At 33.1% G+C, this 13406-nt stretch overlaps 1 protein-coding gene and 1 long non-coding RNA gene across 3 annotated transcripts; one reads left to right on the top strand and one right to left on the bottom strand.

Annotated features, from left to right (window-relative positions):
- Positions 1-931: 931 nt before the first annotated feature.
- On the top strand, positions 932-5935 carry LOC143062850 (uncharacterized). 2 transcript variants are annotated; one of them, XM_076234664.1, is made up of 6 exons: positions 932-1264; positions 2157-3947; positions 4227-4376; positions 4547-4735; positions 4939-5071; positions 5566-5935. In XM_076234664.1, exons 2-6 carry the CDS (start codon positions 2169-2171, stop codon positions 5853-5855), a joined length of 2541 nt encoding a protein of 846 aa, XP_076090779.1. In that variant the 5' UTR covers positions 932-1264; positions 2157-2168; the 3' UTR covers positions 5856-5935. The 2 variants fall into 2 exon arrangements, with proteins under 2 accessions (XP_076090779.1, XP_076090788.1); XM_076234673.1 differs by lacking the exon at positions 932-1264 and having other exon boundaries at positions 1572-3947.
- Positions 5936-7062: 1127 nt separating this feature from the next.
- Positions 7063-9408, bottom strand: LOC143062864 (uncharacterized). The gene is made up of 3 exons (XR_012974870.1): positions 8883-9408; positions 7793-7854; positions 7063-7359 (listed from the first exon to the last, which is right to left on the bottom strand). It is a non-coding gene; the product is annotated as an uncharacterized LOC143062864 (long non-coding RNA).
- Positions 9409-13406: the final 3998 nt, after the last annotated feature.

The following is a 13406-nucleotide window of genomic DNA, read 5'->3' as shown; positions in this document are numbered from 1 at the left end:
TGCATGTTTTCTGTGGTAGCTTAACTTCTAGCCGTCGTATTGACCGTGTAAACTAATGGACGCCTAATTACAGCAAGCTATCCAGACATAGGTACAGAATGCCGTTCAATCCACACAGGACCAGATGTTGAACAGTATGTTAACGTTACTGGATTCACGTTTAGAAGGGTTCCAAAAAAGGATACAGGACAACCAGAAAGTGCTGGATCCAGGTCTGATGTACGACCCGGTAGATGTTTTTATTGTAATGAGTACAGGCATTGGATTAGAAATTATCCAAAGTCCGCTGCAGAGCAAAAACATAAGGGATTATATTAGACAACACAGTGAAGGACACCGTCCAGGATAGTTGTATAGAAGTTGATAGTTATATGTACGAGCTTTGTCCGAAGTTGTGTGAACTGTTGATAAAATCTAAAAGTGACAATACCGTTAAATCATATTTTAATTCTTACAAACGATGGGAACGTTTCATTACTTCACAAGGACACAAATCTTTGCCAGCTCATCCAGTTCGCGTTGCACTGTATTTAACATATTTATTGAACATCAATTCAACTTGTCCCCAGTTTCAAACGCAGTGTATGGTATAAAATGGGAACATGAGATAAATGGTATGGGCTTTGCTCATTGTTGAAGGCCGTACAGTGACCTATAGTTGTTAATGTCTGTGTCATTTTGGTCTCTTGTATACAGTTGTCTCATTGGAAATCATACCACATCTTCTTTTTTATATTAACGATCCTACATCAAAAACTTTCGTAACATCGATTCATGAAGCATCTAAAAGAGTAGCACCAAACAAAGACAGAAAAAATGTTTAAAGATTCTTTAGATTTACTTGTTATAAGGGATTTGGAAACGATGATTTTGAGTTTTTTAGGATTTTTTTTTTGAGGTCAGTTCGTTACGTTTTTGCATGGAAGTATTATATTGACAGGAACTACAACGATTTATTAGCACTAATTTATAACCCGGGGAGCTCTGTAGAAAAGATATGGAAACTGACTAATTAGTATCTTATCGTTAATAGCCCTTTGTGACCATGTGCGATGCCGCCGTCCTAAACTGACCAGACATACTTCTTATCATCACGTGGTTTTTATTGCGAAAGGTTATCTCTAATACCTGTCGGAAAACCCCTTTGTTAATTTCAATCTCGTCTGTGGTCTTTTAGAATTATTCAATTTTTCAAAACAAAACGACTGATGCACAAAACAAGAAAATCGGACGAGAACTTTGAATACTACAACGTTTTGAAGTGGTGAGTGACAATATTTCATTAGTTTGTGTGTTAAGTTTAAATCGTAATTAAGGTGTGTTCCGGTTACCGCCGGTTAAAAATAAATATATTTGATAAAAATAAATACTGTGAAGTTTCGAGTAATCTATATAGTTAAGGTACGGGATAATCCGGGAAAGTAGAAATTTCCAGTTTAAAATACGAAAATTAATCGAACAAGTACCAACATCAACAAAATACAGCAGAAGAAAACAGAGATCTCACTTCGTTGTGTAGCTATTTATATAAGTTGGTTAATATCTTTTTAATTGTGAATATAAAAACTTCATGTCTACCCGCAATTGAAAGACCTTGTCGATCATATAAAGCCATGGTCAGTATTTTATCATTTGAACATGTATGACTATGTCAATATATATACTAGCCAAGATTTAAAAAAAAGTCTAATGACCCGAGTATTCAATTTGTTTTCTCACAAGGACAAATCTTAAAGTTATCAACTTATACTTTATATATGCACTTAAAAAACAAGGTTTAATGTCTATATCAAAAACGTAAACTGAAACTGTTTTACAGTGCACTTAACATATACATGTCCATGAAATCAGAATTCAGTGATGTATATTTGGCAGTCAGGATATTTCATATATAATTATATACGTAAAGCCTTATTTAACATGGTGTTATACCGACCCTGGATTTGGAGTAAGTCTTATAATTGCTCTATAATCAAATTGTCTTTTTTTAAATCTTGATTAAATCGGCTCAATTTTCAATATGTACAGTCCCGAATATGAATGAAATACATGCCACTGGACGTAAGACAAACAACTTTCAATCACAACTTATGATGTGCTTTTTCTACCCTTCAACCCTTTAAAACAAATCCAATATAGTCTTTTTTTGTCAACAGATATGGTAAATAATGGACCCAGACTATAACTGTCGTTTATGTGGAACTACAGAAAAGAGAAATGCTAACCACCTACCATACGAAAAATCAAAATATGCTAGAGACATAAAACTCTCACTAAACATTGATATTCAAAATGATCCAAGTGATTTTCCAAAATTTATTTGTATTAGTTGTCAATCTAAGCTGTATTTATGGAGAAAAAAAATCAACAAAAGCAAGAAAGCTAACATAAATATACAGATAGCAGACTTCAGCCATTTGTGTCATCAAATCAGAACATGGGAAGATACTGAAAAGGTAGCTAGTACCTTAGGCTGGATATCTTCCAATGGAATTGAAAACAGAATATTTATGAAAATTCAGGACGATTATTCACACATTTCTATAAGTTTTTCAGAAAATAACATTATTTTAAAGGTTTCAGGAAGGGTTGTGCGGAATGATATCTTTCAGGAGTACACCAACAAGTATGACCCTGAGACTGTTGAAATGCTTATTCGAAAGTTAGAGATCATGAAAATTTGTCCTGGAAATACAGACTTTAATGATGTGTGTAGACACCGTCATCCAGAGAGACTTGCACAATTTGAGAACGTAGATGACAAAGTGATGGCCACTGAAGAGAGTTTTGGTGATGGGTCAACTGTTCGTACAACAAACTGTGCCATATTCTGCAATGCTGACACTGAAAGATGCTCGCAGTGCCAGCTTTTCAGATCAAATCTTCACATGAAAAGATCAAGAATGAAAAAAATGCCAACAGAGACTAAGGCTACGCATAGGCTAGACTACATGACAACCATTCAGCTGAAGGAACGCATAGTAAACTCAAAACATGAACGTCGTACACTGAAAAGAAAAATGGACGGATTTACAGAACAAATAGAAAAGTTGACATCAACTTCCGGGGTAATATTGGACGCTGGTGTTTCAAAGTCCTTTATTGAAATTATGAAAAACAATAATCAGACTGCGCTCTCGCAGTTTAAAGAAAACAGTCCACAGCATATTCTTTGGAAGCAACAATTTGAAGCAGCTACCAAGCCCAATTTAAAGCAAATGCGTTGGCATCCAACTTTGTTGAGGTGGTGTATAGCTTTACATGCGAAATCTCCTGCAGCTTACAGAATGATAAAAAACAGCAATGTTCTACTGCTGCCGCATGAGAATACACTTAGAGATTACACACATTTCACTAGCGCTGGCGCTGGTTGGAACCCTGATGTAATTCTAAGAGCCATGCAAGACTACAGTATTATAGATGATCCATTAAAAACGAACATTTCAATTCTTTTTGACGAAGTTAAAGTAAAATCTGGACTTGTATACTGCTCTGAGACTGGAAGGCTGATCGGATTTTGTGATTTGGGGTCAATAAACAATGCCATTTATAATTTTTGTATAAGCGAAACATCCGAGCCAGATATTGCCACACACATTTTGGCTATTATGATACGAGGCATATTTTCTCGGTTGGAATGTGTTGTTGCACATTACCCGTGCAAAGGATTCAATAGTCATCAGCTATATTGGTTGATCTGGGAAGGAATTGGGATCTTAGAATTATCCGGATTTAAAGTAAGAGCTCTAGTATGTGATGGTGCAACGCCAAACAGAAAATTTTACAGAATTCATAGTCTTAACCATGACGCATGCCACTGGACCAGGAATGTTTTTGCTTTGGATGATAGAGGCATTTATTTTATCTGTGATACACCACATCTTATGAAAACCACCAGGAACAATTTTGAGAACTCTGGCTGGAACAACAAAACTCGAAATCTCATGGTAAGCATGTAGAATCAGTTGTATTTTAAAAACTTTATTATTTGACTTTCCAGCAACACATTACTGATCATTACTGGTTATCTTTTCTCAACTTTAATAATGTCACCAAAAAAATACTTGTAATTAAAAAAAAGTGAAATTTATATAATCCTATACATGTATGAGCGAAGATTATGTGAGATAAATGAAACAGAAACCTAACAACACAAGCTGCAAATAACATGCTCATAATATTTCAACTTTGAGTGAAAGAAAATACATGTAATTATTGTATTTCAGTTTAATGGAAAGCCTATAAAATGGTCTCAGATTGTGTCAATAGTGGAGCAAGATGTACATGGAATGGGCTTACGTCTCTTGCCTAAGATTACCTATGAGCATCTTCACCTTACTCCCACATTGAGGATGAGGGTTAAATTAGCAGTCCAGGTAAACATCTAGATATTATTTATGTAAGAAAATATATATTTGGGACTGTACCCATCATACTTCACAGTAAAGATAAACTCTTCATGGAAAGCTGTTTCTTTTTTAACAATTAAAGTTAGTTTAGGTTCAATATTCATGAACCTTAATTCCAGTTTTGTACTTTTTTGTAGATTCTTAGCTCCCGTGTTGCCAACGCATTACAGATCAAAGGCAACCCAGATACAGAGTCAACCCAAACATTCCTCATAATGTTTGATAAGTTTTTTGACTGCCTGAACGTTTCAAACTTGACAAAAGGGACATATCAAAGAAAACCTGCATGCTTACCCTATGTGGATGTCAATGATTGGAGATTTAAGGTAAGTTCTTTTTAGTTGATGAGTGTGTGTTTGGTTGCTGTCTCATTGAAATACAAAATATCACATATCCATTTATGTTATAAATAAATATTGTGTATCTTACATATTAATTGATATGACACTTTTAATAAAAATGATATATACCCCCATGGTAGAAACCATTCTCATTTAATATATATAATTTTTTTTTAATCTGTCAACAGTGGCTTGAGGAAGATTTCCTTAATTTCCTGGATAGATGGGAGCAAGAAGGAAGAGACCAACCTAACCTTACTGCAAAGGAGAGAAAACAGTTGTGCCTTAGCCGGGAGACCTTGGAAGGGATAAGAATTACAGGTACATATAAATTTAGTACATATATCTAATCATTGTATATTAAAACTGCTATACACGTTCTCTTATTAAGAAATGATATGAAGTACCAAGCTAGTGTATGTTCCTCAATAAACGAAACAAGGAGATGTGGTATGATTGCCAATGATACTATCTACCAGAGTTCAAATGAAGTGTGTATACAATTACTTCCATTCACTTTCCATAGTACATGTAGGCAAGTTATGAGAGTTCCACTTGTGTACTAAATATATTTGGGATTCAATGTTTTCATATTACAAAAAAAATGTACTTGGATTGCTTTTAGTAGACATAAAGCACATTTTTTTATACTGAATATGCATGAAATATTTGCCACTGTACAACCCTTCATATCAGTGTAAATACATGTATAAGGAGATATACATAGCAGTGACAGTGTGACAACAATATTAACTGAAAGACATCTGGAGGTTAAATATTGAATATATCTAGTTTTATTTTTAATTTTGTTTCAGTGAAATCATTTGTGAACTTGGCCAAAGAACTTCTACGTTTACCAAATGTCAGATTTCTCCTAAGCGAAAGATTTAATCAGGACCCACTAGAGGAGTACTTTTCTAAACAAAGGGGTATGGGTGGGCGCTGTGATAACCCTACTGTTAGACAGTTTCAACATAATGCTTTAAAGCTGCAAGTAGCCGGAGCACCAGCTGTGATGGCCTCTACTAGAGGTAACTGTCAAGTGCGAAGAAATGAACCTGCAATTGCCACACCATTGCAAAGAAGAAAACACAGAAGCATGTAAAGTGAATGAACCAATTTATTAACTTTCACAAACTGTAATATAACTTTTCTGTTTGAAATCAAATAAAGCATTTTGGGATATATACAGTGCTGATGAACTCTGCCTCATTTGCATTTGTATTTTTTTTTAAATGTTCTCTATCATATGTCTGTCACATGTACATTTTAACTGGTTGATTTTAACAATAACTGATATTCTGAAACAATGCAATGTTACGGAGCTTATAATTATCTGTGTTCATGCAGATCCTTTTTAAATACATAGTACCTAACATTTCTTTGATCCATTAAAACAAAAAAGGGGGAGGATAACTTACATATATACATATACAGAGATGTAGAGTCAATATTTAAAAAATGACATCACTCAAGTAACACTATCGTCTTTATGGCATGGCCTGTATGGACATGTAACAAAGTAATGTAATTGTCATCAAAATATTTACAAATACAAATGTACATGTCAGTTTGTAATATTTCGTCCTGATTTTTTACTTATACATTTTCTTTGTTTAATTCTCGTCTCATGCTTTTCTGTGATTTACATGACAGATTTTTTTCCTGATTCTTTTTAATGTACATATACACATTTGAAAATGCCTTTAGTCTTAAATGTACCCAGCATTTTACAAGTCTATTCAAGAGAAAATAATTTGTGTTGTCATCATCAGTGTCATTTAATATTACCAAGTAGGCTTCATTCACAGCTTCACTGTCCATAATTTGTTGATGGAGGGTTTCCTTTGTTACCACCTGACTGTTGGTTGCTTTGTTCAAATTAGCTTTCACAATTTTTTCCATTTCTCTGAAGAAGATGTAAACATCATTACTGACTGAAAAAAGTCCTCCACGATTAACAATCTCTATCCATTCTTTTGTATATGCTAGAACATTCTCGGTATCACTTTGATTTTCAGAGACTTTAAATTTCTGAAGAAGCTCCCAGCAAAGTTTTGATACTGAATTGCTTTGGTATCGAACAAAATGCCTAGTCAGCTTCCTACATATATAGCCTGCTGTAAACCGCAAGGCCTGTTCTTCTGACTTCGACAAGTTATTCGAAGTAGATTTAATGTCTTCTTTCAAAAGCTTATTTTGTTTTTTCTTTAAAAGCTCCTGAAACAACTGCTCAAGAAGGAACTGCGATAAAAATGTTTGTATATTTAAGGGATAATGGGAGACTCTAAGAGATTCCATTAAACCTTTAAATGCGACGCGGACTTCATCTGATCCACGAATGCTGTGAAATGCTGAAGCTTTCTTCTCCAAACGTGCTGATATCAGTTGTTTACTGCTGTCTGCCTCTCCAACAGATGTCCATAGTAACTGGATCAGTTGTTTACAAGCATTTGTTGGCAAATCATTCCCTTCAATATTTGAAATAGCAGTGGACAGAACATCAGTGAAACTAGAATTCAGTCGACAAAAAGGCTTTGCTTTGAGTTGTTTCAGAACACTTGAAACTATGTCTTTTGCATTGTCAGTGGCAATCTCGAGTGTAAACCCTGGAAGGAAAGATAAAATCACTGAGAAAAAATTCTTTATATATATATATAAAATGTATAAATATGTTCATACATTTACATTCAGCAAGACGGGCCTCTATACATACTACACTTACAAGTTACATTCAAGTCATAAAACATCTTGAGTTCTACAGAATTTGTGAAAAAATCTTACAGACACAATCATAGACCTGCCATGGCCATCAACGCTTTTACATATACATGTACTGATGAGGTTCCTGACAAAATTAGTAATTATTTTGGAAATTAAACCAACAATGTAAATTGGACACTCTAAAGAGAAGACCACTCAATTCTATTATTTATTTTAGTTATTTATTTTAATTCTATTAGACAAAGACGTGGTATTTTTTTAAATTTAAAAAAGAATTATCATAAAAGCTACAAGTTAAGGGGAAAAAATCCGGCTTACCCTTCTCCACACTAGCAGCTGCAGATGGTCCATTCTTTGAGCTTTGTTTTGGTTACTGTCACCTGAAATACCAACAACTTCAATTATAAACAGGTTGAAAACAAATCGGATATATTAATAAAGATACTATCTCCTTTCACATGTTCAGTAATGTTAAGTATACATCTGATAAGTCCAAGCTTTTCAATTGATTTTTACCCGATTTTTTTGTTGCTCTTGTGTTGTTCTGACTTCTGACGTTAACGGTGGCTTGACATGCTGGATATATATTTAAACTAATTTTGTGTGTACATGTGTCTGTCTTTAATCAGGAGCCTTACATTCACTGGTTATCTTGGGTTGCTGTCTATTAAGAGTCTATCATCATGATCATATTCGTTTTAAGTTTATTGTTTTTGTGTATAATCAGGCCGTTGGTTTTCTTGTTTGAATTTGTTTTACATTTTTTCATTATTGTCCTTGTAAAGCTTATATTGTCAATAGAAGTTCCTTCATAATCTAAGTTCAAACTGAATAAACTTGGTATGTCTTCTTTAGAACAATGCAAATATTACACTATTTATTCTCGACAGGAAAACAAATATAGAATATTTATTCTTACAGCATTCAACAGGACCAGATATAGATGGCATTGATTATAACAAAATTCAGTGGAACATATGTTGATTGTTCGTAAGCAATAATTCCATATGCGTTTTACTCAAAATTTAAAAAAATTAAGAAGATCTGGTATGATTGCCAATGATACAACTTTCCGCATGAGACGAAATGATAGACATTTTGTGTAGTTTTGGTGCCCACAGAATCATGGATCCACATCTGCATACTTTCCAACTGATTTTTTTTTATAAGTTTAAGAGTCGATGTTATCATACATAGTATATGCTTATGAAGCCTAAGTCACGTAGGTGTATAGTCCAAATAGTTATGACGTCTGGCAAGGCTATTTAAAAAAAATAGCCTTACCAGACGTCATAATTATTTGGACTATACTAGTCTATAGTACATGTAGGTGTCTAAAATATGACCTATATTTCATGATTCATAAATACAATTTACAAGAAATATCATGTCCTTACAAACTACCTACTTGTCGACAGCTGTTGACTTCCTTTACCAAGACATTCACAGCATATCCAATCCAAGGGTCCATCGCTGCCAATTTGCAATCCAACACATTGTATGTGATAAAATTTTATTTTGCACTCTTTGCTTTTACATTCGATAAGATGTGACGAATCATCCGATTTACACGAACAATATATCTCACTTTCAAAATGTGAGGAAAAAAAATCATCGGGTATATTATCTGTCTCAAACTCATCCATTGTCAAAGTGTTTGTTTGGAATTAATGATTGTATGTCTCGTTCACATTCATATATACACGTGTGTATAAATTGTTTCCTTAGGATTTATGACAACATCCGCTTTCTTCGTGTATTTCCGTACCCCGGAAACAACCGACACATGACTTTATCGCAATGTGCCACACGCTGGTGTATTAATATAGTGCCATGTTTCAAGTTAATTAACATGTCATTAAATTGGGCGCGGCATCGCAGATGAACCGTTTGAAGTCGGGTCGTAGTAGTTCCTGTCAATATAATACTTCCATGGTTTTTGTGATGTAAAAGTACACGAGTCTCATTTAATTTTGTGTATAGAAAAAGTAAAACAGACCAATATAAGCAAAGTTCCGAAGTCTTGAATTTGTGTTTGAGTTTTATTCTTTTTACTGCCATGTGTACAAAGAAGGTGTTGTTGGTGTGCTGTCAATCAGACATGGGGTCAATTACATTTGAAAGTAATTAATTACATTCAATTACAATTACAAAATCTTCAATTAAATTACACATTACATTTGACTTTTTTTACCAATGTAATTAATTACATTCCAATTACTTGGCAAATGTAATTAATTACTTCAATTACATTTGAAAGGAAATTTAAGATAAAACATTGAAAACATGCATTTATTCTATGATATGTACATAAGTATTATACATTGCTCTATAGTTATAACAATTAGACAGTGTTCAACTAGTATATACATTTTTGTATTGTGTCATATAACTTATTTAAGCATTTTCCCATTACATTTGACCATCATCAGCTTTTCAAATGTTCCATCAGCCAGTCTGCACCTTTCCGGCCTAAATGTTTTTCCAGCAGTGCTAAATAAGCGTTCAACTCTCATGATCTACCTTAAAGTCATCAAAGCCAGGAATTGAAAATGCTTTGACCATATTACTAGCATTGTCACTGACTATTGCAGCAATTTTAAAACCTATTTCAAATGAAGTAACAACTTCTTCATATTCACTCCTGATGGATTCTGCTGTGTGTCTACCTTTGAATCGTTTACAGCATATCATGACAGACTTCATAGCCCAGTCCAAAATAAAGTGGCCTGTGATTCCCAAAAATCCTCTCATTTGTCTACTAGACCAGAGATCAATGGTTAAACACACACTTTCAGCTCTTTTAAGAGTATTTACAAGGTTATTTTTTATTTCAACCGATTTTTCATGTAGAAGTTTCGAAGATAAATGCTTTCTGCTAGGCACTTGATACTTAGTGTCAGCTTTTTCCATCAAGTTTTTAAATTCTTCACTTTCGACAATAGAGAGTGGTAAAAGATCCCCAGCTATGAACATTATAAGAGCATTTGTCATTTCTAACTGTTTTGGATCAGACGGTGAATATTTTACACTTTTTTTTATGCATTGTGTCAATGTTGGTTGAATTTCTTTAATCTCAGAATGCAGAATGTACAAATCTCTGTGTTTTCTCTGAAAATTACAAAAGGCCTTATTTAATATCTTGAAAATATTAAATTGTTTTAATTTACCTATTGAAATTTTACATTTATTTAAATTTATTTGATTGTAAATGATACAAAAAAAGAGCACTATTTTTTATTTTTTGAAATGATTTTCATTTTTATCCCAGCTTATTCAAATTATTTATCTTAAATAAGTGATTTAGAAATCTGACTTCTTAAAACAAAAATAAACTTTAGTTTTAATCACAACTAATTAATTTAATAAACAAAATATTTTCCAAATTTAAATGTAAGCTATTAGAGGATATAAGATAAATGAAATCTGATTAGAAATGAAAAAGAAGCATTATGAATTTATTAATTTTTAAAATTCTTATATAGTATTACCTTCATATGTGTAACAAAGTTGGATGTAACTTTATAACTTCCACTAATGAGGGTGCCACAATGCATACATTTTCCTTTGAAAGTATTTCCATTTTGGAAGTCATCAGGAACAGTAAAATGTTCCAGTACACTCTTGGAGCTCATTTTTAAATCTGATAAAATGTTTTCTTTCAACATTCATATATATAGTGAACAAATTTTGCAAGTGAGATTTTGTCATATGCATTATCCCTTCAAGAATTTAAACATGTACCTATAGGCCCTAGGGGTATATTTATCTCTCTCTAATTAGCCTTATATCTGTTTAACATAACTGTTATAAAAACAGTCATTATATAGTTTGTAATAAAACAAATAGCCAGAGGTTATATTTATTGGTTATTTAAGTCCTTGAATAAAGTTAATTATGTTAAATCAATGTCTTAAAATATCTATCTAAATCTACTAATTAAGGTCAAGACAGTGACTTCCTAGTGGTTTCTTTTAAAATTATGGCATGTGTCTACATTTTTTTTATCATTCAATACAAAATGAAGAATCTACCATGGTTGTGTTAATACAGAAAGTATACTGTGAAGGCTTTTCTTTGTCAGCTTACAACATTTGTTAAGATTATTGCTTTTAATAATTTTTTGAGAAAACACAAGATTTAATCTTTTGATCCAAAATTTCAAATGTAATTGACTTGTAATTGAGAAGTAATTGTCAATTACAGGCAATTTTGGCTATGTAATTAATTACATTCAATTACATGTAATTGAAAAAATGCTCAATTACACATTACATTCAATTACATGATAAATTGTAATTAATTACAGTCAATTACAATTACATATTTCAATTACCCCATGTCTGCTGTCAATGGTAGAAAAAGGGTGTCATTTGTGTGTCTGTCGTATGTAGTATAGAAAATACTAAACTATTGTCTTCGAATAACCAGAATACAAGAAACTTGATATAAAATGCAATGAATGCATACATTGAATTTATTAATTTCGTTTCATATCTAATGCATTAGCGATCACAATATAACATAAAGGCAACAATTGCATACCGGTGTTTCATAAGATCATTGATCGATTCAGAGCCAAAACAAAACAAGTTACAAACTAAAACCGAGGGAACACATCAACTGTAAGAGAACAATAAAGGAAGAACAGGAACAAATGCCAACATACATAGCAACGAACTATTTCATAACAACTGCCATGTTTCTGACTTGGTACAAATCATTGTAAGGAACACTGAGGGTTGAACCAAACCTCCTTCTTTGTGACAAAGTAAAATGTTTTGGCTTAAAACGAGAGACAATCGAAAGCCCAACAGCAGTAAATAAGAATAAAGACTGAGCAACACTAACCCAACAAAAACCGAGGGTAACTACAAGGGCTCCTACAAGGTTGGAAGATACTGCTCTACAGGTTTTGGAAGGTGTGTTGCTCTTGTAAGTTCAAACTTTTTTATAAAGTCATGATTGTTTTAAATAGCTAGATCAGCTTTAATATGTTTGGGTTATGGTTAAGTCTATGTCCGATAGGGAGAAATAAATTGATTAGTTTAAATATTGTTGATGACATTGACGTCTTTTAAGATGATGAAAAACAGTTTTGATGCTGAACTCTTGTTGTTTAAGTAACTTGCAAACTCAAAAACATGCAGAAGATAGCAGGAGCGTAGCCACACTTATAAGTCTAAAACAAATGTTGTGACTAGGATAGAGAGTAGTCTTTTTAGCACTTATACCACATCTTTTTATATCTATTGGCAACTCTTAGTAATATACACAAAAGCATGGGGAGACAACATGGTCAGGGAATGTCCTTTTCAAAAATAACTTCTAACAGCACAACGTAATGACTATCGAGCTTGAGATAAACACTCATCAAATAGTTGGGAATACTAGACGCGCGTTTTGTCGTTTTGTCTACTACAAAACACACACCAGTTGCACTCGAATCAAAACAGCTGCAAAGCGTATCATATATCACAAGGTTGAAATGCATGTGGCGTACTAAATTATGATCCTGGTACCTTTGATAACTATATACGCACAGAAAAACTCAGTTTAAAAGAAGTTCGAGTCAATGTAAATAAAATAAGTTCAACGCACAATATAAAACTCAGAGTAACACCAAAGAAAACCAGCGCAGATCCACGTGTAGACTAAAAACATCCATGACAAATTATGCAATATTTCCATACAAAATCAAATAGAACTTGTATATTTAAATTTCTCTGACATTTTTCTATAGCTTATTCTGTTCTGAAAGGATGGTGACCTATGCATCAATGTAAAAACATCACAGTTTAAGGTCAGCAACATAAGTGTTTGAACGCTTCCGAAATATCATGACTTTAACAGAAAAAAATCGCGTAAAGATATAAGTTGTCAATGTTTTGGCATAAGCATTTGCCAGTAACCTTTAGTTCTATATTGTGTC

Source organism: Mytilus galloprovincialis, chromosome 1 (genome assembly GCF_965363235.1).
Source record: "Mytilus galloprovincialis chromosome 1, xbMytGall1.hap1.1, whole genome shotgun sequence".
In the NCBI taxonomy this organism is placed as follows: Eukaryota; Metazoa; Mollusca; class Bivalvia; order Mytilida; family Mytilidae; genus Mytilus; species Mytilus galloprovincialis.
This window is presented reverse-complemented; position numbering and strand designations above follow the sequence as displayed.